This window comes from Bacillus rossius, chromosome 6, assembly GCF_032445375.1.
Source record: "Bacillus rossius redtenbacheri isolate Brsri chromosome 6, Brsri_v3, whole genome shotgun sequence".
Lineage (NCBI taxonomy): Eukaryota > Metazoa > Arthropoda > Insecta > Phasmatodea > Bacillidae > Bacillus > Bacillus rossius.
This window is the reverse complement of record NC_086334.1, coordinates 16,169,533-16,194,331: the sequence shown is the minus strand read 5'-3', so window position 1 is coordinate 16,194,331 and position 24,799 is coordinate 16,169,533. Positions and strand designations below refer to the sequence as shown.

The window sequence follows — 24,799 nt, the reverse complement described above, 5'->3', positions numbered from 1 at the left end:
ATGAATACTGCATTCCGTGGACTTATTTTTGGCAATGATCCAAGGCTGCCATTAACATCGGTGTGAAAATGCATTTCCGACCGCGCATTACTTTATCCGGTTCATCGTAATTTTCTTCGGCGGGTCCTGTTATTTGGGTGGGACAAGGTAGGGACAAACTAGATGAAGGTATGTCGGATGAATCAGACTCTTCATAACTACTTTCTGCATCAAAGTGAAATTTAAAATTACCCTCGCGGTGTGCCTGTTCTTTGGCCCTCCCTTCATCAAATTTAATGGCTCTCTCGATTGACCGTTCCTACCGTTTTGTCGTCTTCTTGTCAATTCCGGCAAGACACCCTTTCCGTCCAGGTTGTCTTTGGAGCTACAAACATATTTTATCTTCTTCTATTTTAATTAACTCCAAAGCATTTGCATGCGCGATATCAAATAAATTATTTCAATCTAATATGAATTCATTTTCACGCTCACGCTGCATTTCCGATGACAATCCTTTGAAGGTTACGCCAATGAGAATGAAATTTAATGAGTTTTTCCTGGCAATGTTGCAGTGATCTCGTAGGGATCCTTGCCTTCTCCCAAAAAAAATTAAACCCTCCCTTATCACTAAATTACCACTTTCGGCAAGCGACAACTTCATTTCCCGTAAATTATAAAATAAAAATGAAAGTACTTGCTTGTTTGAGGGTAGCTTGCAACCACGAATTTGGTGAGACACTGAACCCACTAAATAAACGTTTTTATCGGCACTTCTCAAATTGGAACACATACTTATTGCTTCATAGTGCACAACAGCTCGAGACAAACTGAGAAATAGATGTGAGAAGTGCGGGAGGACTTAGGCTCGGATATGTCGAGGCTTGCACGGACACGCCCGCGCGTGTCGCGGCTCGCGCCGGGAAGCGCTTCGTCCTCCCAACTTCAGGCTCGACCTCTCATCCTAATGAGTGAGGGCTCGTTTTTTATCCTTGTTAAAAGGAAAAATATTGGGGGGTGGGCGATTTGAAATTAAGACTTTGAAAAATAAGGACCTGTCAGCACAAGCACGTCCTCGGTCAGCTGCACTGGGCCGAACAGTCCACTCCCACCTCAGAGTGTGAGGCTGCTCTACCCTAGAGCTGGCGCCGAGCAAACACCACGACAACCAAACGACCGAGTGACGTCCACCCCGTCTCCACATCTTCACCAGAGACGAGGCCGTGACATTAGTATTTAGTGCTGCTTTCTATAACCCATTTTTGGAAACATTTGTTTCTACTAGTGCGCGATCTGTTGAGTTGATTTATGACGAACTACAGAAATTCACCGCCAGAAGTGCTATCTGTACTCTTTTAAGTTAACCTAAGAACCAGCTAGGGGGTTAACAGTGCTACCTAGCATCGTATTCTTAACACTACTTCTAGAGAAAAGCAGCTGTACTTATTCAATAGAGTGTATAAGAAAATATGGCAGAATTCCACCTTGCTCTTTGAAATTATAGTAGTTTTCCATTATGGTATTTTTCCACCTTTTTTTAAGAGGGCAGGCGGAATTATTACTCTATTATGGTAGTTTTCCATTATTTTAGTCTTCTGTTGCCCCGCATAAGAATATCTTTTCCACGCGGGCGCTACACCTTAAATTAATTTTTAATGTGTTTGTATAAAAGGAACAGAATGCATAGTAGGTGGAAATTACAAATTTTAATTCTGTTTTTTTATATTAATTAAATATTTGTAAATTATCATATCAACTTTCGCTATGCATAAATATACTTGTAGTTCACAAATGAACTATTAGTGTTAAGTTATATTTAAATTACATTCAAGTGGGTGAATAAAATAAATTATAATAATTAGTTTTTAAAAATAAAAGATAAAATATTTGTTTATAACTTAGGAATATTGTAAATTTTAAAAGTGCAGTTATATATTTACTAATTGATCTAATTTACATACAGACCAACAGCATGACGCCTTCTGCCTTCTGCTGAGGTGATGTTAAGGGTGTGGAGTTGCTTTTGGGCGCCAACTAGCAATATTAACTACGTGCTAGTGCGTAGCCGAGACTCTTGACTCAGGGCGTGACGTCACCACGTGGCCGGCAGGCAGTAGGGGTCGTTCCGTCAGAGTTACCCCTGGCTGTTTTAGCCACCAGGGACGCTATGCTACGGGTGTTGTAACAGATATGCTGAGGCTCAATTTAGAGTGTTTTATTATAAGGCACGCTATACATGCGCTGCGTCGTGCATGGCCCACTTACTGGGAGCCGGGCTCTACAGGCCACGTTTCCGATGGGCTTGTGCCGCGCTACCCTAATGTTCCGCTCGGAGCTGACGGGTTTAAAAACTCACGCAATTCCGATAGAGATGGCAATGGCAGAGGTCGAGAAGCTCCGCGGGGGACTCGCGACTAGTCTCCTTGGAGGGCGGTGATCAACTGGCGATGGCTGTGGCGTCCGCACGACTCCCCAGCCTCGCTCCTGCGAAAACGTGTCGTGTGCATAAGTAATCCCGGGCCATGCACGCCGCCTGATCGCGCTAAAGTCCAGAATTACAAATAACATTTAACCATAGCCATTACTCAATTAAGATTGTTTTTAAGAGCGCTGAAAGTTAATTACAAAGTCCAGATAATCAGGTCACCTCACAGTACCCCCGTGGTCGACTATCGCGCGGGCGACAGTCGATTAGGCGGGGCAGCTTATGTTCGAGGCGTTGCACCACCCTGCACCCAGGTGAGTTCACATCGCACACGCTGTGCGGTCTGTGCGGATTCGAGGAGCACTAACGGTTGGCGTCAAGCATCACCAAAATGATGTATAAGAACTAGGCTATATTAAGTGTTGAATGTGTAATTGATGTTTGTTTTAAATAATTATTATTTTTTAAGTATAATGAATCATGAATAAGTGTTAAATTAACTATTTTATTTGTGCCAGATCTTATTGTTAAATGTATGATAAATATTTTAAGTGTTAAATGTACAGCTGTAATGCTATTACCTGTGAAACTTATTATAACTGTATGCATTGTGTTCTGGAAAATGATGTGTTATATTATGCCAAAGTGACGTATATAGTTCCAAAACAGAGCTATGCTCTCCGGAACATAGTAAAAATAAAAAATAAATAAAAAACTTGTTACTGTTTATAATGTAAAGATTGAGTTTTAAATTACAATTTTAATATAAAAGTAATTGTAATATTTCTTTTAAATACCTATAGTCGTTTGGGTTGTAATATTTACACCCTCATATTGTAACCTAAATTTATTTTCTACACTAACTACACTTCTGGGTACAAAATTTGCGAACGGTTCAGCCAACAAGAACACATTTATAATTTTGTTGGAGTGGTTCATTTCTATACGATTTTATAAAGGAAAACTTCCTGTTTTCTTCTTTTGTAAACGTCGTGTTTCAAGATGGCTCCAAAGCCGAAGCCAACGGATAAAGGAGGTACAAATGAATGCTTCTGTGCAAGTGATGTTAAAAATAATTTAATAATGTTTTCAAGTTGTCACTAAATGATAATATAATGCTCATAAAGTATTAAGTTGGTATTTTATTCTTAGATGAAAGCTTTGAAAGTTTGGTTACCACGTGGCCGAATTATTTTAGATTACATTATTTATTGGCGAAACTTGTTAAATGTTTACTTATTAAAGTTTTATTACATGTTCAAGTTTATCCCTTCATCCTGATATGGAAAAATATCTATATTGATATCAGAATTCCAAAATGATTCATCTTACATTTTCTAATCATTGTTAAGAGAGTGGCACGATACTTCTAATTAGTTTATCAGAAATCAAAAATTTTGAAGATTAGGTATGTTATATTATTATTACAAAGCCATGCGGATGATCTATCTTCACTAAATTAAAAATACTCTATAATATCGTTGGCTGGGTTAGCTACATTAAGTGTTCATTAAGTGTCCATTATTATCACTTAATTTTCTATGGCATATTCCTTATTCTGGAAAAACTAATATCACAACACAAATTGTTAGGGTAATATTCTTATAGAGGCTTTTCCGTAAAGTAAAAATAAAATTTCAAATCTACTTTTTTCGAACGCTAGAGATATACCTGTATTCACCCTGAAAACCAGTTTCTGAATTCCTACTGGATTCTTTTAAATCACAGTTTATTGCTTACATTTCAATACATGTGCATTGACACAGCTGCAGTCATTTTTTTCTTGTCTGTGTGTTGAAACAATTTAGTAAACAGTTATCTGGGTAAATATTTACAATCGCGGTAGATGCCAAAAAAAAATGTTAAAAATCTGAAAATACTTTTATTCTGTGCCCTTTCACTTCCTCTTTTCAAAACAACCGGCGGAGGTAAGAAATTCCAAATACTTTAGGAGATATCGAATTTTTTAATTTCATTATATTTAGAGTCGCGGTAGATGCCAAAAAAAATGCTAAAAATCTGAAAGTACTTTTATTCTGTGCTCTTTCACTTCCTTTTTTCAAATCAACCGGCGGAGGTAAGAAATTCCAAATACTTTAGGAGATATAGAATTTTTTAATTTTCATCACAATACCTGCGTAGTATGCGGCGATTGTCATAGATAATAAGGTTTCTTGTTTACGAGTATCATGTTTCTTATTGGACAATTTTGTCACGTGACTGTTCCGTGATTGGCCAGTATTCAAATGAACCAATATGTGATTAGGTAAATATGTATTGTACAGATTAGCGCCAAAAAAAATCGTACAAATATGAAATAACTTTCATTATATGCTATCTTACGTCCTCTTTTCAGAACCGCCTGCGGAGATAAAAAATTCCAATTACTTTTGGAGATATCGAATTTTTTAATATTAATTTTTTGGCGATTTTTTTTAAAAAAAAATTTAAAAATCCGAAAATACCTTTATTCTGTGCTCTTTAACTTCTTCTTTTCATTAAACCCGGCGGAGATCAGAAATTCCAAATACTTTAGGAGATATGGAATTTTTTAATTTTCATGTTGTGCACTGATGCGGCGTTGAGAGGGAAGCCTACGATTCACACATTTTTCTGGACATACCCGAATACTCAAGTTGGCAAGCCTTCTTTTCTTAAAATTAGCAAGAAGTCATTAAAAATACTTTAAAACATTGTAGATGGTTGGTTATATTAGGTAAGTATGCTACATTAAAAAACTGTAAAATCATTTTATGGTTGCTTAGCAAATAACATTTTAATATGTAGCTATCCAGCGCTAGGAAACCGTTTACATGATTTCACAGTATTTTTAATGTAGCTATCCTAACCAAATCAACCATCCACAATGTTTTGAAGTATTTATAATGTAGCTAACATAACTTAATTGACCATTAGTTTTCATGAGTTGCATATTTATTTACAATAAACAAAAACAAAAAACCGAAGATGCACGATCGTCTGTTGAAAGAAGGCTTGCCAACGTGAGTATTCGGGTATGTCTAGAAGGATGAGTGAATCGTAGGCTTCCCGCGTTCACCATTGTTGCTTGTTTACAAGTATTATTATTTATTTTTTTCGCGACGTAGTTGAACGACTACATCACGTAAAAAGAAAATTACGTGAGTTCCTACTGTTCATCCTTTTTCCCGGTTTGTTAGGTCAGGTCAGCTACATTATAAATACTTTAAAACTAAACAACCATTAAAAATTAATTTTTATTATTTTTAATGTCCGTTCAGTTTCAAAGTATTTATACTGTAGCTGACCTGACCTAATCTACCTTTGTCCCGTTTTGTTAGGTCAGGTCAGTTACATTATAAATACTTAAAACTATACAAGTAAAATTAATTGATATTATTTTTAATTTCCGTTTATTTTGAAGTATTTATAATGTAACTAACCTTACCTAATGGAAAATTTCTGTTATTTAGGCATTCACGCACACACGGCAAAATATAAAATGGCGTCTGTTGAATGATTACATAGGGCTTGTATTGCAAAATAAGAACGGCGATATCTCCAAAAGTAATTGGAATTTTTAATCTCCGCAGGCGGTTTTGAAAAGAGGACGTAAAAGAGCATATCATGAAAGTTATTTTATATTTGTACGATTTTTTTTGGCGCTAATCCGTACAATACATATTTACCTGTGATTATTTATTCCGTGATTGGTCAGTATTCAAATGAACCAATACGTGATTATTTATTCATTTATTGTTCAATACTATGTTTAATTAATCGGTAAACTTCTGCCGTGAACGACTACATCATTTCCTTATAGTGACAAAGGAAATGTACCCGCCTCCAACTTAGGTGAGTTTTTAACGTTTCTAATTTTAAAGTATTATTATTATTTTTTTGGATATTGTTGCGCAAGTAATAAGTTAAAAAAAAATTACGTGAGTTGTTGATGTTCATCATTTGTCCGGGTTTTGTTAGGTCAGGTCAGTTACATTATAAATATTTTAAAACTAAACAGCCATTAAATTTAATTCACATTATTTTTTATGTCCGCTTAGTTTGAAAGTATTAAAAATGTAGGTAAATATGTATTGTACGGATTAGCGCCAAAAAAAATCGTACAAATATGAAATAACTTTCATTACATTCTCTTTTACGTCCTCTTTTCAAAACCGCCTGCGGAGATTAAAAATTCCAATTACTTTTGGAGATATCGCCGTTCTTATTTTGCAATACAAGCCCTATGTAATCATTCGAGCGGCGCCATTTTATATTTTGCCGTGTGTGCAGAACGGGACAAAGGTAGATTAGGTCAGGTCAGCTACATTATAAATAATTAAAAACTGAACGGACATGAAAATTATATAAATTTATTTCAATTGTTGTTTAGTTTTAGAGCATTTATAATGTAGCTGACCTAACCTAACAAACCCGGAACTAATGATTAACAGTAGGAACGAACATATTTTTTTTTTACGCGCAACAATATAATAAAAAATAACACAACAAAATTTGAAACGTTAAAAACTCACCTAAGTTGGAGGCGGGTACATTTCCTTCGCACTTAGTAAGAAATGATGTAGACGTTCACCTACGTCGCGATACCTCCGACGGAACATGAATTCCGCAAGGTACCCGACGTAGTGGTCAACTCGTCGACCATATCGAGGCACATTCTGCCTTACTTCCCGCCAAAGTCTCTCTATTCTTTGGGTGTTCGCCCCTGTGTCGGGATCAACAAAGTTCATATTATGATTAACCTTCAGGTGAAGATAATCATGCTGAGAAAGACAATTATAGGCACACCAACAGTCGCTTATAATTGTTGTTCCAGGTGAAATGTACTTCTTGATCACGCGCAGGAGCGTTCTGCTAGTACGATCTTTGACAGGAACGAGAAAAATGTTATCACCATTTCTCTCGATTCCGCCAAAAACCCACTGACCCTGGATGACTCGCCCCTTATTATTTTTACGCTTACCAATTTTTGCCTCATCAATTTCGACAACTTTCCCCGGCCCACCCAACTTCCCTACATTTAAGTCCAAACTCCGCTTAATTAATACTTCCCTGCAAAAGGACGTCCAATCTACGACGGTTTTCAAACTGACATTACAATTCTTCTGAATGAAAACAGTATATGGGTGATGAATCGTTAAAAAAAAATAAGTCATCTTCATAATCGTTTCAATCGAAAGTCTACTTTTGGAAAACCACGTGCCGGTTCTGAAAGATTTTTTGAAACAACAAGTTACCCTTTTAATTCTTTTATTAGCACGAGTTACCGTTGTCCAGTGACATTGAAAATATTCGCTGTCCTCGGCCAACTCAATTACCGTCCCACATTGGTCGCACTTTACCTCACCGCTCAAAACTCCATGATAAACTAAAAATTCAAACAAAAATTTCCAATCATCACACAAATGCACAAAATCGAATACATGCAGGGTACACCCGCCGCATAGCTGACTATTCCCAGAAACACAGGCCATTTCAAAGACAGAATGTAACACGATAATGATACACGAATTCCAAGAACGACTACAACATCTAATACAAATAGCGGAAGTGACGGTTGTAATTACACATCGTTTTGAACAATAATAAATTAATCATCACCTATTGGTTCATTTGAATATTGGCCTATCACGACCTATCACGTGACAACCTTATCCAATAAAACACAATTGACACTCGTAAACAAAAAGCAATGGTCGACGCCGTGTGAATGTACAGATATAGTGATTAAAATTAAAAATTCAATATCTCCTAAAGTATTTGGAATTTCTTATCTCCGCCGGGTTTAATGAAAAGAGGAAGTTAAAGAGCACAGAATGAAGGTATTTTCGGATTTTTAAAATTTTTTTAAAAAAATCGCCAAAAAATGAATATTAAAAAATTCGATATCTCCAAAAGTAATTGGAATTTTTAATCTCCGCAGGCGGTTCTGAAAAGAGGACGTAAGATAGCATATAATGAAAGTTATTTCATATTTGTACGATTTTTTTTGGCGCTAATCCGTACAATACATATTTACCAAAATGTAACTGACCTGACCTAATCGACCATTTTATTTATTACGCATTCACTAACACACAGCAAAATTAATAAAATGGCGTCGTTCGAACGGTTGTACAGGTGTTGTATTGCTAAATTAAAAAATTGATATCTCCTAAAGTATTTGGAATTTCTTACCTCCGCCGGTTGATTTAAAAAGAGGAAGTGAAAGAGCATAGAATAAAAGTATTTTCGGAGTTTTAGAATTTTTTTTGGCATCTACCGCGACTCTACATATCATGAAATTAAAAAATTCGATATCTCCTAAAGTATTTGGAATTTCTCATCTCCGCCGGTTGATTTGAAAAGAGGAAGTGAAAGAGCATAGAATAAAAGTATTTTCGGATTTTTAGCATTTTTTTTGGCATCTACCGCGATTGTAAATATTTACCGTTTAATTAAACGGTCAACTTCTGCCATTTGATCATTCGTTTCTAATTTTAAAGTCTTATTTTTTATTTGGATATTGTTGTGCAAGTAATCAGTAACAAATAAAAATTACCTGAGTTGTTAATGTTCATCATTTGTCCGGGTTTTGTTAGGTCAGTTACATTATAAATAATTTAAAACTAAAGAACCATTGAAATTAATTCACATTATTTTTAATGTCCGCTTAGTTTGAAAGTATTTATAATGTAACTGACCTGACATAATCGACCATTTTAGTTCCTACTGTTCATCCTGTCCGGGTTTGTTTGGTCAGGTCAGTTACATTATAAATATTTTAAAACTAAACAGCCATTAAATTTAATTCACATTATTTTTTATGTCCGCTTAGTTTGAAAGTATTAAAAATGTAACTGACCTGACCTAATCAACCATTTTATTTATTACGCATTCACTAACACACAGCAAAATTAATAAAATGGCGTCGTTCGAACGGTTATACAGGTGTTGTATTGCTAAATTAAAAAATTGATATCTCCTAAAGTATTTGGAATTTCTTACCTCCGCCGGTTGATTTAAAAAGAGGAAGTGAAAGAGCATAGAATAAAAGTATTTTCGGAGTTTTAGAATTTTTTTTGGCATCTACCGCGACTCTACATATCATGAAATTAAAAAATTCGATATCTCCTAAAGTATTTGGAATTTCTCATCTCCGCCGGTTGATTTAAAAAGAGGAAGTGAAAGAGCATCGAATAAAAGTATTTTCAGATTTTTGGCATTTTTTTCCGCATGAATACACAGGTATTGTGATGAAAATTAAAAAATTCAATATCTCCGAAAGTATTTGGAATTTCTTATCTCCGCCGGTTGATTTGAAAAGAGGAAGTGAAAGAGCATAGAATAAAAGTATTTTCGGATTTTTAGCATATTTTTTTTCGCATATACCGCGACTCTACATATTTACCAAAGTAATAATTTGATTCATGTAGTAACAAACATTCTGCAAACGTTCCTAGAAAATCTTTATTTTTTTTTGCAACGTGTGAAAAAAAAACACTTTTGGAAAACTAAAATAATGGTTAAAAATACTTACCAATACAACAAAATATGAAGAGGTTTTAAATAAATCACTTTATAGGGCTTAATATCGTTCCCATCATCCACATATCAAATGACGTGCACACATTATGTTCCAAGCATTCAACTTGGCAGAACTATATTTGTCCATGAACATGCTACTAGAAAATAATTATGTTTTGGGTTATGAAATATGAAATAATACCAGTATAGTTTTGCCATTTTACAGAATTATTTTTAGTCAATTTCAGGAAGGAAAATATGCTTTCACAATTTTTAATATTTTTTTTTTCATCCAGTAAGTAAAGTATTTTGAGTGATAAATGGAAAACTCTAGTGATTGTAGGCATGATTTGGCTGAAGGGGACATTTTATGGTGCATTCATTACTCTCATGACACCTCATGACTATTTTCAACGGGACAAAACAAACTAGGGGCTCGGGGAAGGACAGTTCAGACATCAACTAAATATGCTGACTAGACAGACTTTTGATACAAATTTTTCTTTCGATTATGTTTTAAGGTTGATGTTAATGATTTGAGTGTATTTGGCTAAAAATTATTGTTTGATTGGTTTATTGGTAAATACTTGATTTGTAAATTAAGAAAAGTTTGTTTACTAAATTAATTTGATAAATCTTAAAAAACATTGCTGACGTTCAATGATTTTTTTCCAAATATGTATTAAATGAAGATAAAAAAATTCTTGGTAAATATGTAGTGTACGGATTAGCGCCCAAAAAAAATCGTACAAATCTGAAATAACTTTCATTATATGCTCTTTTACATCCTCTTTTCATAACCGCCTGCGGAGATAAGAAATTCCAATTACTTTTGGAGATATCAAATTTTTAAATTTTAATTATTGTAAAAAAAATTTATAAAAATCTGAAATAACTTTTATTATATGCTCTTTTACGTCCTCTTTTCATTACAGCCTGCGGAGATAAATTCCAATTACTTTTGGATATATCAAATTTTTAAATTTTAATCACTATACCTGCACGTTCACGGCATTCACCATTGTTTTTTGTTTATGAGTATGAATTTTTTTTGGGATAATGTTGTCACGTGATAGTTTGTGATAGGCCAATATTCAAATGAACCAATAGGCCGCCTCCAACTTAGGTGAGTTTTTAACGTTTCAAATTTTTATACTTTAAAAAATTACGTTCGTTCCTACTGTTAATCCTTTGTTCCGGTTTGTTAGGTTAGATCAGCTACATTATAAATACTTTAAAACTAAACAACCATTAAAATTAATTTTATTATTTTTAATGTCCGTTCAGTTTCAAAGTATTTATAATGTAGCTGACCTGACCTAATCTACCTTCGTCCCATTTTGTTAGTTCAGGTCAGTTACATTATAAATACTTAAAACTATACAAGTAAAATAAATTGATATTATTTTTAATTTCCGTTTAATTTTAAGTATTTATAATGTAACTAATCTTACCTAATGGAACATTTATGTTATTTAGGCATTCACGGGCACACGGCAAAATATAAAAGGGCGACGGTCGAATGATTACATAGGTCTTGTATTGCAAAATAAGAACGGCGATATCTCCAAAGGTAATTGGAATTTCTTATCTCCGCAGGCGGTTATGAAAAGAGGACGTAAAAGAGCATATAATGAAAGTTATTTCAGATTTGTACAATTTTTTTTGGCGCTAATCCGTACACTACATATTTACCAAATTCTTAAGTGGGTTAATTTAAACAAACTTCTAAAACATTGATAGCCTTGATGCATCTTTTGTGATGGCAGAAAACATTTTGTTAATTATTTATGAGTAATAATTCCTGAGCATGGTATTTTTGAGTTTTGGTTGAGCGCCTATTCTAGGAAATTACCATTTTATATAGTTTTGTTAGTTTCTGTTTGTCACACGTTTTGAAATTCTGATATATTCACTATAGTGTGATATTTTGCCTTTACTTTGCATTTGTCTGGCTGTCATGATCCCAGGGACATTTCCAACAATATGCTATGTACAGGAACAAAATTTATAACAGTCTATAAATTTCAAAATAAAACAGCATTTTTTTAAATCCTTTTTTTAAAAGTTTGCCATAATTGTTGTATCATGGCTGTATTTTTTTTGGGAAATATGAACATTAATGCACAATCTAGAGAAAAAACATATTTTATTATTTATTGAATAAAGTTCTCATAATTAGCATTGTCTAATAATATTCAGAACATCTGATTGGCTGGAAATGTAACATTAATGTATGTATATATTCATTTATCATTGTATTTAGGTATTATTTATGTAATTAATAAATAACGTATTATTCTAGAAAATTATAAGATTCCGGGGAAAGTAAAAAATAGATGCTAAAAATTAAAACATTTGAATTACTACAGTAGACTCCTTATTATCCAGGTGTGGGTTATCCGGTTTGCGGTTTAACCATGTTATATTTGACTTCAATAAAACAACACAAAAATAAATTTTCACTTATTATTTCCGTGCCCTCACAATGGCAGCCGTGCAATGAATTAATAAAATGACAATTCAACATACAAATAATATTAGGCTCTTTCCTCAATAGCTATTCGCCTCCTTTATTGCTTGTTTATTTCCGTCTATGTCCTAGTGTTCAGCCAATGTTTATATTCCGCCACCCGCATGTTAGGTATAACAGCAGAAGCTCTGGAGAGAAAAGCCAGACAGGGGTATTTTACCTTGCGCCTATTAGGATGTGCTAGTGGCAAATCATGGCAGAAACATATTTATTATAGTCAGGAATTACGTTACCAGGTTAAATAATCTTTATAATAATAGAAAACTTTTAAGTTTATGCTTTTTTAAATCTTATTATAACTGAAATATACCACCTATATCAATATCTTTATTTTATAACTCAGAAATGTTGGTAGCACATACTTGGGAATATTTTGCCCAAGCCCTATTATGTGAAATGTGAATTTTTAAATTTAATTTTAGGTTGTTTGATATCAAAATGTTATTTAACGCATATTTAAATGTACTTCAAATGTATTTAGACACATATTGGTACTGTAAATTAATTTTTATGGGAGTAGTGTCGATTAAAATCGTAATTGGCAAGTACAACTGATTGAATGGTGAATTATTGTGATTAATAAAATACTCTTTTATTAAAAAAAAAACACTTTTGACCAGTGCTGTTTTGAGTAGTGCTCTATTTTACTGGAAAGAATTTGAGTGTTACTTCAAGGGGCGTATGTTGCAGGGTTTGTCTAGAAAGTTAGCATTAAAAAATTTTTAATAAGTTTTTTTTTTTTTCATTGCTTTAACCCTGTTTTTATCCATGGGCGTGCCATTCATTATCCTGATAATTAGGGATTCTACTGTAGTGGCATGGCCAATATGGTAGAGTTGAAAGACTGACAACATATATGGTGTACTAGTAGCGTAAGCTTAACTGTATTACCCTTAAAGTCATTATAAGCTGATATTGATATTATAGCACTAAAATTTAAAAGCCTTAAGCCCATACTATTTTTCAGTAATAAGTAAATGTGTATTTGTTGCCTCAGTTTTGTGTTTCAAGGGGTGACCGGAGTTGCTGGTGTCTTCCCTCAGGTAAAGCGGAGAAGAAGACTGAGAAGAAGCCGGAGAAGAAGCCGCCAGCAGCAGCAGCAGCGGCGGCCCCTGCGGCTGCGACTGCAGCTGGATCGTCAACTGCAACTGGGGCTGGGGCGTCCACGTCAAAAGCAAAGCCTGCAGCGAAGACCGGCAAGAAGGTAGCGCCGGCCCCGGCAGCTGCCAAGACCACGGTGAAACCGGCCGCCAAGCCAGCAACAGCTAAGCCTGCCGCCAAGCCGGCTGCCGCCAAGGGAGCCGCCAAGCCGGCCGCTAAGGGAGCCGCCAAGCCGGCCGCAAAGGGAGCTGCCAAGCCGGCCGCCAAGGGAGCTGCCGCCAAGCCCAAAGTGCCCGTGAAGGGGGCGCCCAAGAAGCTAGAGAGGCCCAAGAAGGATGTGGCTGCCAAGTCGCAGCGGGTGGGCAAGTTGTCCAAGCCCCTGCAGAAGGCTCTCAAAGTTCAGAAGAAGGTGAGTTGGTCGTAAAGCACATAATGTTAACTGTTGGAGGGGACCGCCTAGTCAGGGGTGTACCCTGTTTTATCGCATAATCGTTGCACGCACGCGCATAATTGTCGCACCCATATTTCAGGGCGTCAAAATTTTGATTTAAAAAAGCTCGTGAACCTCGCAGGATGTTTTTGGTCCTGCTATTAGATTCAGAGTGCTTTGTGTAGGTATCTTTTCCTGATATAACTATGTATTTTAAAGTAGAAATCAAATATTTATTCAGACATTACCTCTTTTTAATCAACAGAAATACCAAGTTGTCTGATGTGTAAATTTTCTTTTAAAGATGTTTTTAAACATTATAACTTTTATCTGTTAGTCTGCATCTCCGGTGTACTGCTTATAAAAACGTAGCCAGCGCTAGTTGGCATCATTCATGTTTGGTTATGTTGCTTTCCGTATAGAGTGTGCGCATGTAGTCGAATATCGATGTCTCGCCGATTCATGCAATGCGTTATCTCTGTCGAGTGCCGAGTTAACTACATTTAATAGTCCGCACTCCTCTTTTGTGGTGTGTACTATGATGATAGTTAGTTCATGTCACAGATTCAAGTGGCTTGCGTTCTAGATCACAGATTTTGTTTTTCTGTTTAAAGTTGAAGAAAGGTTTTTTTTTGCATTACTTATTAATATAAGTTGTTCAGCGTGCTCTTGTATACTCCACTTTTTTTTAAATAAGCGTACTTTCCATGAATCAATTTTGTTTTTATGAATACCTTTACCTAACAAAAAAAAATTTCTCATAAATGTTGCACCTCTACTTTTCAAACTTGATTTTAGTATAAAAAGAGCGATGATTATGCGATAAAGTGCTGTATTTGTGTTGGTGCGGCGGGATGGTAAGTATGATGCTCACTGGTGCATCTGGCGCAGAATCGCCTCTTAAGCGCATACCCGCCAACTTTTACGGATTGTCCGTAAGTTTTAGGATTTTAATACGGTTTTACGGATGTCTTTAATATCTTACGGATTTATTTTTGCGTGGTGGTTTATTACCGTTCACTGTACCAGCCATATATACCTGCCAACTTTTACTGTACCGGCCATGTTACCGACAGAAGGTGGAATGAAAACAAAACATGAGATAGTTATTATTAAATGGACTGGACAGTCTATGGTCGTTTTCCACTTACCGCAACGAAAAAGTGCTTCCTTAAACGGAGGAACGGACCACAATTGTGACGTCAGCCCTACCTCCTTGGTCTGTTCCTTGTTCCTTATATTATTACCAAAATGGTTGACTATTGTTCGTAGTTCCAATGTAGTGCTGTGTGTGTATTTACGTGGTGGGAACCATGAGTAAGCTAGCCAACAAGAAATATATTCAGACTTACCGTGCTGCGTATAACAACGAATTCCCGTGTATTCTGAAATCGCAAAAAGGAGAAACTTTTGTGTTTTGCACAGTGTGCCGGTGTGATTTTAGTATTGCTCATGGAGGTAGGTTCAACATAACTACACACGTTAAGTGCCCTAAGCATAGGAAAACCGTGCTTTCTGAGGAAGAAAATAAGATTGATAGCTTTTTCACCAGTACTGCACACACGGGGTTGGAAGTGACGAAAGCATAATGGCTCTTTGTTTCGTTTTTGAATGAACATAATATTGCATTAAACGCAGCAGACCACGCTGGTGCATTATTTAGAAAGATGTTCCCGGACTCTGAAATAGCAAACGTCTAAATGAGTTTGAAATTGCACAGTTCTCCTCTGTTAAGTTTTTTGTGGAAAAGTTTCCATTTATCCTTCAAAAGGACAATGAAACAATAGATTCGGCCATGGATGAAGTCCAGCAACAATTTGTGGCACTTCAAGTTGATGACATTTCATCTCTTATAGAAATAGAAGGCACTGTTGATGTCAAGTGGGCTGAATTATCAAGAGTTCGTGGGGTAGATGGCTTCCAGAAGTATAACAGACTGTCAAAGATAATGCTATCAATTCTGTCAATCCCCCACAGTAATTCAGAATGTGAGCGCATTTTCAGTATGGTTAAAAAAAACAGAACCCAATTTAGGTCCTCCATGTCATCTGAAACTTTGCAGTCTACAGTAGAACCTCGATGATACGTTCCCGTTTCATACATTTTCCTGTGTCATACGCCGATTAATTTTGGTCCCGCCGAAAGTACTATATTTACAATGGTTTACTTTCCCGGAACATACACTTATAAAATCACGAATTTCCCGTTTCATACGTTTTTACAAAGCGGAAAAGTCTTAAAATTCACAAATTTTTTTGTTACATTCCTCCTGAAAAAATACGTTTTAATGCTTTTATTTTGAAAAACGTTCATTGTTTACCTTTGCAAACGTAAGAAAATAACTTTATCGCACCATAGATATGGATGGCATCAGGAAGACTGTGCACCTCGCTACTAGCATCTATGGCCAGCACCAAGCGAGACTAGTGGCGCAAATTAGCAATGATTATGAAAATGGTCAACGCGCTTTACCAAGGCACGGATCTCATATTTTGTGCATTCATTAATCTTTGAACTGAATATAGCCGTTTGTTATTGTTTTCATATGATCGGATTTTTTTGTATTGTACGTTTCTCAAGTTAAAGTTTTATTGAAAATTGTTCTGTTGCATAAAGTTGTTTGTAAAATGAAACAAACAAGCAAAAATTTCTGATTTTCTTTTTACAATAGCCTAATTTTTTTAATTTCTATTTTAGGCTTGGTGACCTTTCCCCCCTCCAAGAAAGGACTGCTTTACTTGGTTATGGACTGTATTTTACATTTCTGGTGGTTTTATAATATATATATATAATGATGAATTCATATCTTTCATTAATATAATGCAATTATTTACACATTATGTATTTAAGTTTAATCAATTATTGTGCTGGTATGCTAGATTGAAAAAAAATCTTATTATTGCCATTCCCTTTTCATACACTTTCCCGCATCATACACCATTTTTGTGCCCTCCGTTGAAAAGTGTATGATAGGGGTTCTACTGTATTTCTGTGTTGAAATCAAGGAATTGTGTTTGTTATGAACAAAGGTTTACCTCAGATTTATTAGGTAAAGCAAAGAAGGCAACTGCTGCAAATTCAAAGTTTTAAAATTGCATCAAGGATGATAATCAGGAGATGACTGAAATATGTAACAAACATGTGATATAGCAAGGTATGTCTTTAAGTAATCTTGTTAATACTATTGCTTTTGTTTTGTACTTGGATCATTTTGCTTTCCATATGCATGCTGTGTAAATTGGCACATTCTGGATAAGTTTAGTTTCCCAGTACATTTACAATATTGACTGTATGAGGTTTTCATTCTAAGCCATCAATATGCCCTTCATGTCATTAGTAAATTATCAGAAACCAAATGGAATAGAAAAATAGAAAATAATTGCTCATAAAGCATGTAAAAAATTGCCGCATTTGATTTACGATACATTTTCCCAATTTAAAAGTTTTCTTGATGACCAAACTAAAAAGTTGGCAGGTATTTAAGCGCAAGGTTGTAGCCTGGTGTACAGTTTTCTTGTGCAAGGGGCAACTATGAGATATGAACAGTAACAATAACTGAATGTAGAGAAATTAATATAACGGTGTGATGGAAGTCCCTTGAGTGGTTTCAATAATCTGCACCAATGTTTCATGCCTGAAAATTATTCTGAAAATACATGTTTGAGCCCTTTTCATTCTCATAAAAATACAGTTTAAAAACAAAATGTCAAACAGGAACTACTCATCTGCCCCCAGCATATTCTTAAATGCTTTTTGTAAACAGTCAACAACTTATCTTGAGCAGTTTTTAAATTGCATGGTTTCTTCTGAAGCTCGCACACTGTGTATGCCCAGATTGGCGGGACCTTTAAAGTCCACTATTCCTTTATTTGATCTTGGAACTGATTATCTGTAAGCACAAGTATTTGATTTGAAAGTATCCCTCGGAGCAATGTTTCTTTGAGCATTTAATTTTTAATCAGGGTTTCTTAATATGCATAAACTAAAGTTTACAAAAAGTGAAAACATACTAGAAAATAGCTCAATAAATATGCCACCCTTTTGACGCATGGTATGTATTAAAAATAAAGCAATACACAACTCCCAACATTTGGCATAACCTTGTAGCATTGCACAATGAGGATTTGTTATATATATACATATATTTTTTTGGGTCATAGGAATATTGATTAAGAATAACTTTGATATGAAAGATAATAATTATTTAATATGTAGATAAGGGTAATTGTTCAGAGCTGTTAAGAATTGTTATTAATTACTTTGGTTAAATTTCATGGAAAGCCTTAAAATACTTATTTCCTTGAGATACTTAATTATTAATTTGAGGGTTAACTTCAGTTCATAGTAATTAATTTTGATATTTGATAATTAATGTCAGTAATTGTTTTGTTTAAAGCAGTATAGATTATAATTTTACAGGACATCATTTTTAAACAAAAGTTTCTAATATGGTATGAATTTCAACTTTGTTTACTAAATTTTGAATGTTGTATTTGAATTTGTTGGGTAATGTTAAATTATATTGGATATTGCTAGTGTAATATTTTGAGAATAGTCTGGAAGGTACAGAAGAAAGAGCGGACAGGCGCGACACTCTGGCGCCAGAAAGTTATTTTTCACTTTGTAAATGTGTGTTTGGGATTTACGCGTCACGGTGTACGCACAGCTGTAGCGACCGTCTGGAAGGGTCTCTGGAGGCTACCACTAGCCAGCCAATCAGGGCGAGCCCTGGCGTCAAGTGATGTGCCCGTACGAATTTTCTTATGTGGTCATGTTTTGGAATTATGTGCGCTGATTGGTCAGTTGGCCCACTGGGTTGCCTCCCTTGTTTTCACTTTTACAAGGAAAGGTAATCTCGTCGACCAAGTCACTTGTTGCTCGATCGTCGCCGAAGCCGGTTGCGTTGTCGGCAAGTCACGAGACAATATGAGAAGTTACTAAGAGATAATTTAACGCCTAGGGGCTGGGGCCAGGCCATATTTTTTTTAACTTAAGTTCTTGATTTTTCGGACAAATGTATTAGAAATTTAGGCCCTAGGCGTCTGCATCGGCCAGACTTCTTGGGATTACGGTCCGCGATCGACGGTACCTTGAGTTGTAATTAACTAACCAAGGGACATTACTAAGTTTTTTTTTTCTTTGGCGAGTGACAAGACTCCTCGACCATCAACTGCAAGATGTATGGTGCTGTGGTATGTATTTGGACATCATAAAAAATTGGTATAAGAAAAGACAAAAAACTGTGCAAGTAACAAAATTTTCTAACTAAATTCATTTGTAAAATTGTGTACTGAGGCCATGTAACATTGAGAAAAAACTTTTTTTTTTTAAAGAAATAAACTAAGATAATTTAATAAACTCTTTTATTTCCAAATAACGCAGAACCATCGTAATGAAAAATTCCCCAGGAACATTGTTTGTTTTGTTACGTTTCTCTGTGTGCTTAGCCGGGCAAAACATAAAACGTAACAACCTACATAATATGTACATTTCTAGAGTATAATTAAATCAAGTAAATATAAACAAAGGAATGGGGTCTAAACTTTTTAATTTCAAAAATGTTCAAATTTCGTGAAAAACTTCAAAAATTTGCTAATTTCAACATTATTCATGAATTTCACGGTTTATGAAATTTTAGTGTCCCTAGTTATAAGCAATGGAACACATCCTGCACCATATTTTATTTGTGGAAGCATCCCCACGCAATAAATGTAGTTAATTTTGTAGCTAATACACATGTCCAATTTTTTCAATGAATTCTTAGTTAGTGAATGTTAAATTTTGTGTTATTTCTGTAAGAAAAAAGTATTTGTTGATTCCAGTGTTTGTCAGTGTCACTATGTATATTAACAAATTTCAAATAGGTATATACAAAGTATGAATACATAAAACATGTTGGTTGTGCATCTACATCATTTTAATACACAGCAAATAAAAGCATTAAAAAATTTTTTTTTACTTGAAACAAAATTTTTAATATAATAGTGGTTAGTTCAGTTTCATTATGTTTTAGTGTGTAACTGGTCCGTGTCTTACAGGTGTTGAAAGGCATTCATACAACAAGGTTCAGGAAGATCAGGACATCTGTACATTTCCATCGACCCAAGACGTTCAAGGCTCCGAGGAATCCAAAGTACCCGAGGAAGTCCGTGCCCAGGCGAAACCGGTTCGTATGCAGTTTTTGTGCACAAGGTGTTTAGTTGGGACTGTTTCAATGATGATTATGTAGGGAATCTCTTTGATGCTATGTGAAAAAAAAACACAGATCTGAAAGTATCTGTGGAGCTGTGCAGGTTGGTAAGAAGTTTAAAAAAAATTAAAACAATATGAAAATATTTGTTTTTAGGAAATGTTTTTTGTGAGTAATATTAATTCAGAAACTTTTACTCTAAGAATTAGCTAAACTGAAACTGCATGGTTTGACTAGTCTTTGAATGTACATCTTCACTAGACAGATCAGCCATAAATATCACTAATTTAATCTACTATTAATTTGAAATACATTTGCTTGAACTTCATAACAATGTTTAAAATGTCCATTATTTTTACTAGGAGCTCTAATATTAAACTTACGCAAAAATGTCTGAAGATTTTATTCCGGGTTGAGTATATCTGGAAAATCAAGGGAAAGTCAGGGATGTTTAAATTGGTCAGGGAACTTTTTGAAATTTTAAAGTTATGGAAGTTCCACTGTGATAGTAATTTACGGGAGAAATGTCATGCTGCAGACTTGAATTTTGTGAGATAAATTTAGGAAAACCATTTCTTAAATTTAATTTTATGTTTTAAAAACATTTTATTTTTAAATAATTTATTTGAAAGGTTTTTTAAGGGAGGGCCCGACCTGACTCTTCTTCTCTGGGGGTTATACCATACCTCCAGGCGTCCTGGAATGCCCCTCTCCAAATCCAGGAAGCAGGGATAGAAAACTAGCCAAATATGGAGATGATAGATGCTGGATTTTCTTCAGTAAATCTTTGATGGAAAGTTTCTCAAGTTACTTCAAAATTTTGATGTATTAACTGGTAAAACTTCCAACAGTGTATTACTAAACTTTTTTTGTCTTTCGTACACCAAAGCTAAGTTCTTGTTATATTTTTGATGCTTTTACATAAATATTTTTTGCTTGAAAGAAGTTCTAAATTTTGATGTATTAACTAGTAAAACTTCCAACAGTGTGTTCGTAAACTTTAAAAAAAATTTTTCATATATAAAGTCATTAAATTTAATGCCAAAGGTTGGTTGTGCCTAACATGATGTTTCCTGTGTGTAAACAAATTTTAAAAAAAATGTATTGTTTTCACATTTTGGGTTGATGTTTTCATTTGCAATTACCACTGTAACCCGAGTTGTTACACTATAACCCGGGTGGTTATTAAATCTATGAATTTGAATCTTGATGGGTAAAATTGTATGTATTTTGAAGTCAAGTGCCAAATCTTTGAAAATTATAAAGCAAGAAATATTCTAGTGGTATTTTAAGTGTTTTACAGTGTATTACTTTCATAAAATTTCAAAATACAGTAAAACATTTTTAAGATTTTTTCAAGGGACAGCTTTACTGGCAGGAGAAAGGAATATCACAAGAACATAAAATCATGGATTTTGATGAGTTTTGTGTATTTTGAACATTTTGTTAATGGTGAACCATAGTGACTAATCAGATGCTAAAATAATTATCACTTGTAGCCTTAATATGATTGTTTTATAATTAGGTGCTGATACAAGGTGTCTGTTTAAAGTAGAGGTGACGTGACATAAAAACTGCTATACATCAATACTTGCAAGCTTTTCAAATAAAAATTTTCAGAAAATGTATGTAAATTTAGACTTTTTAAGTTTTATTCTTTAGGTTAAATTTCTGCGTGCATTTCATAGTTGCATTCAGTAAAAGAGTAAAACTGAGAATTAGAATCTGAATTGAACCTGGAATCAAGGGAAATTATGGAATCTTAATTTTAAAGAATGTTGAATCCAACCATCCCTAAATAAAAGAACCTTTTTTCCTTTAAAATAATACGGTAATTTTTGAAATTTGTATCTCAAATAATTCCAAATCCCACCTCATTCCTCCAAAAAATATTTTTCCCTCGAATGAAAATTTCATATTTCGCCCAGCCCTGCAGTTGGCTTTTAGTATTTAATGAGGTAATTGTTGACCAAAATCAACCTGTTAATGCTCCACTGGTATAGATTGACTTAACCTTCTTTGTGTCTTTTTGGCTGGAGCTAAATGCAGTTTGCTCTTGTTTTGTAGCATGGATGCCTTCAACATAATAAAATTCCCGCTGACCACTGAAGCTGCAATGAAGAAAATTGAAGACAACAATACGTTGGTGTTTATTGTACACCTGAAAGCCAATAAACATCACATTCGAGCTGCAGTAAAGAAGTTGTATGACATTGATGTTGCGAAGGTTAACACCCTGATAAGGTATGTGGTTGTAGTTACAAGCAGTATGGATAAAATCAAATATCAAAACCAGATCATTTCTTTGTGTAAATAATATTGGTGCAAGTCTAGAAATACTAATTTTTTGTGTTTCAAATAGGTACATGAATAAAATTCTTTAGGTAGGTATTTGAAGCATTCTAGGTAAATGGCTAAAAGGTATTATACGTCTAAAAATTTGTGCATAGCACACACAATACTCATACATGAATGAACAAGTATTGCTGCACGTCACTACTTATTGAACAAACATAACTCATGAGCGCTGCTGTAGAAACACAACTAAGGATTTACCACGTTACTGAAAGTTAGCAGTCTCTCCTGAAATAATTGTCACCATTAATTTTGATTAACAAAAACAGTGTAAGGTATGTTGCTTCGAGCAAAACATGAACAATCACGATATCCAAGAATTAACAACTTAAGAAAGCCTATATTTATTCCTTTGACAAGCTAATACCCTTACAAATAAATTTTGGTTATGAGCTAAAAGTATAAATTACAGTAGAACCTGTTTATAGTGAACCCGCCTATAATGAATTCCCGTTTATTGTGAATTTCCGTCTCGGTCCTGGCAAAATGATGTGAGGTTATGTATTAATTTGTTGGATATAGCGCACAACTTTTGTCAATGTTGATACGTTTTCCCGTGTACCACAAACAAATTTTGCCGACATAATGCACATTTATCTCAAATATTTTCATGTAATTACAAGTATTTTCACAAAACGTAGTAAAAAATATCAAGCAATTTAATTTTTTCCATATTTCATTATTTTTCTTAATTTTTTAACATTAATTTCATTTTATTTTATCATTTCATAATTCACTAGATGCCAAGAAATTCAGGGCCTATATTTTTAATTTTGATGAGAAATTCTTTTGCTGATAACTATGAAACAAAATAATTTTAACTAAGGGAATCTTACAGTATCCAACTAGTGTGTTTATTTATACTGCTGAACTAGCATGCATTGTGTGAGCAGATTGTGGGCTGGTTGGCCAAGACATAATTTTCGAGGCAAGAGATGTACGTAGTAACAGACAACTCCATTTTAAACCTTAGCCATGCCCTGAATAAACTTTTGTACAATTGTGATGGACAAGCTAACTTACAAATCGACTGAACCAGACAAGAAGTAAAGCAGGGAGTTTAAGGCAGCCAACTAGAAAGAGACTAGCTCAACCAAGTTGACCAACACTGGAAAGTTACGTGCAGTAACGCTCCAGCCACGAGTGGATAGAACTAGGTGGTGTGCGGAAGAGTGGACGGGAGAGGGAGGATAGAAAGTTGCATCATTGTAAAAAAAAAATTTTATAAGAGTCTTATCAGTTTTTTATGTGTAGAATACTTGTGTGCATGCATGTATATTAATTTAAAAAAATTTTATCTAGGCCCGACGGTAAGAAGAAGGCTTATGTCCGTTTGGCTCGGGACTATGATGCGCTAGATGTGGCGAACAAGATTGGTATCATATAAACTACTGCTCCTGTGCGTTGTGGCATTGGTGTTATTGTTTACGATACATACAAACAATTGAAATATCAAAATAAAGAGAGTATTTTATTTCTCACTATCCTTTTCCTTGCCTTTAAAATGTAAGTACTACTTGGTAAATTTTTGTGTTGGTATGATTATGTATTGACATTTGTAGTTTGTCACTGCACTAAATAATCCTCTTGAAGGTCTCCGACTATAAGGTGTTATTTATCTAACTTTATTGAGGTACAAAAACTTAATAGGATATGTGTGACCTGTAATGCAAAAGATTTGGATAAACCATTGAGAATTACAAGATAGTAAAAATTGTAAAAAAAAATCCATTATAATGGGGCTTCATCCATTTTAACCAAATTCGGAATATTTATTCATTACTTATTTCACGCGCTGTTGCCAAATCTGTAAAACATTACCAATTTCAGAAGATGTGTTTCTTTGGAATTCTGATTCAGAAGAAGCATTTTAAGAACTCGTATAGTATATAGAAAAAAGTTTGGTCCATAAAATACAATTTTATATTTGTATGATAAATGGCAACAGTGCACAAAGAAACAAGGACAGCACTAACGGCAGTCTGCGTATGTTAGAAAGATTAAGTGCCCATTTACTTCTACACTGCAATTGTAAAAGTTGGATGCTCTATATCACACTTGGACGAAGTCTTAGGATGAGATGCGAGGTGGAAATGAAACCATGTAGTTATATTAGTAAATGTGCTAAGTGAAATTTTAAGGTGAAGACGATGTACTTTATACCCATAAAGAACTGCTGTGTGTCTGAAGATTGTCGTCCAAATTGAATATCAGTTAAATGGAAATGGAGCAACAAAGGGCTTGACTGGGGTATAATGTGTGTGCTGGGACAAGTACATGTCA

General features: G+C 34.6%; 1 protein-coding gene across 1 annotated transcript; it reads left to right on the top strand.

The window, feature by feature from the left end:
• Window positions 1-3,215: 3,215 nt before the first annotated feature.
• On the top strand, window positions 3,216-23,978 carry LOC134532716 (uncharacterized). Its single transcript, XM_063369490.1, has 5 exons — window positions 3,216-3,437; window positions 13,484-13,950; window positions 20,010-20,137; window positions 22,229-22,405; window positions 23,819-23,978. Exons 1-5 carry the CDS (start codon window positions 3,404-3,406, stop codon window positions 23,901-23,903), a joined length of 891 nt encoding a protein of 296 aa, XP_063225560.1. The 5' UTR covers window positions 3,216-3,403; the 3' UTR covers window positions 23,904-23,978.
• Window positions 23,979-24,799: the final 821 nt, after the last annotated feature.

Coding starts and splice junctions, on each gene's coding strand:
- LOC134532716 (XM_063369490.1), top strand. CDS start 3,404: ATGGCTCCAAAGCCGAAGCCAACGGATAAAGGAG. Junction 3,438..13,483: donor GAAGCCAACGGATAAAGGAG/GTACAAATGAAT, acceptor GTCTTCCCTCAG/GTAAAGCGGAGAAGAAGACT. Junction 13,951..20,009: donor CTCTCAAAGTTCAGAAGAAG/GTGAGTTGGTCG, acceptor CGTGTCTTACAG/GTGTTGAAAGGCATTCATAC.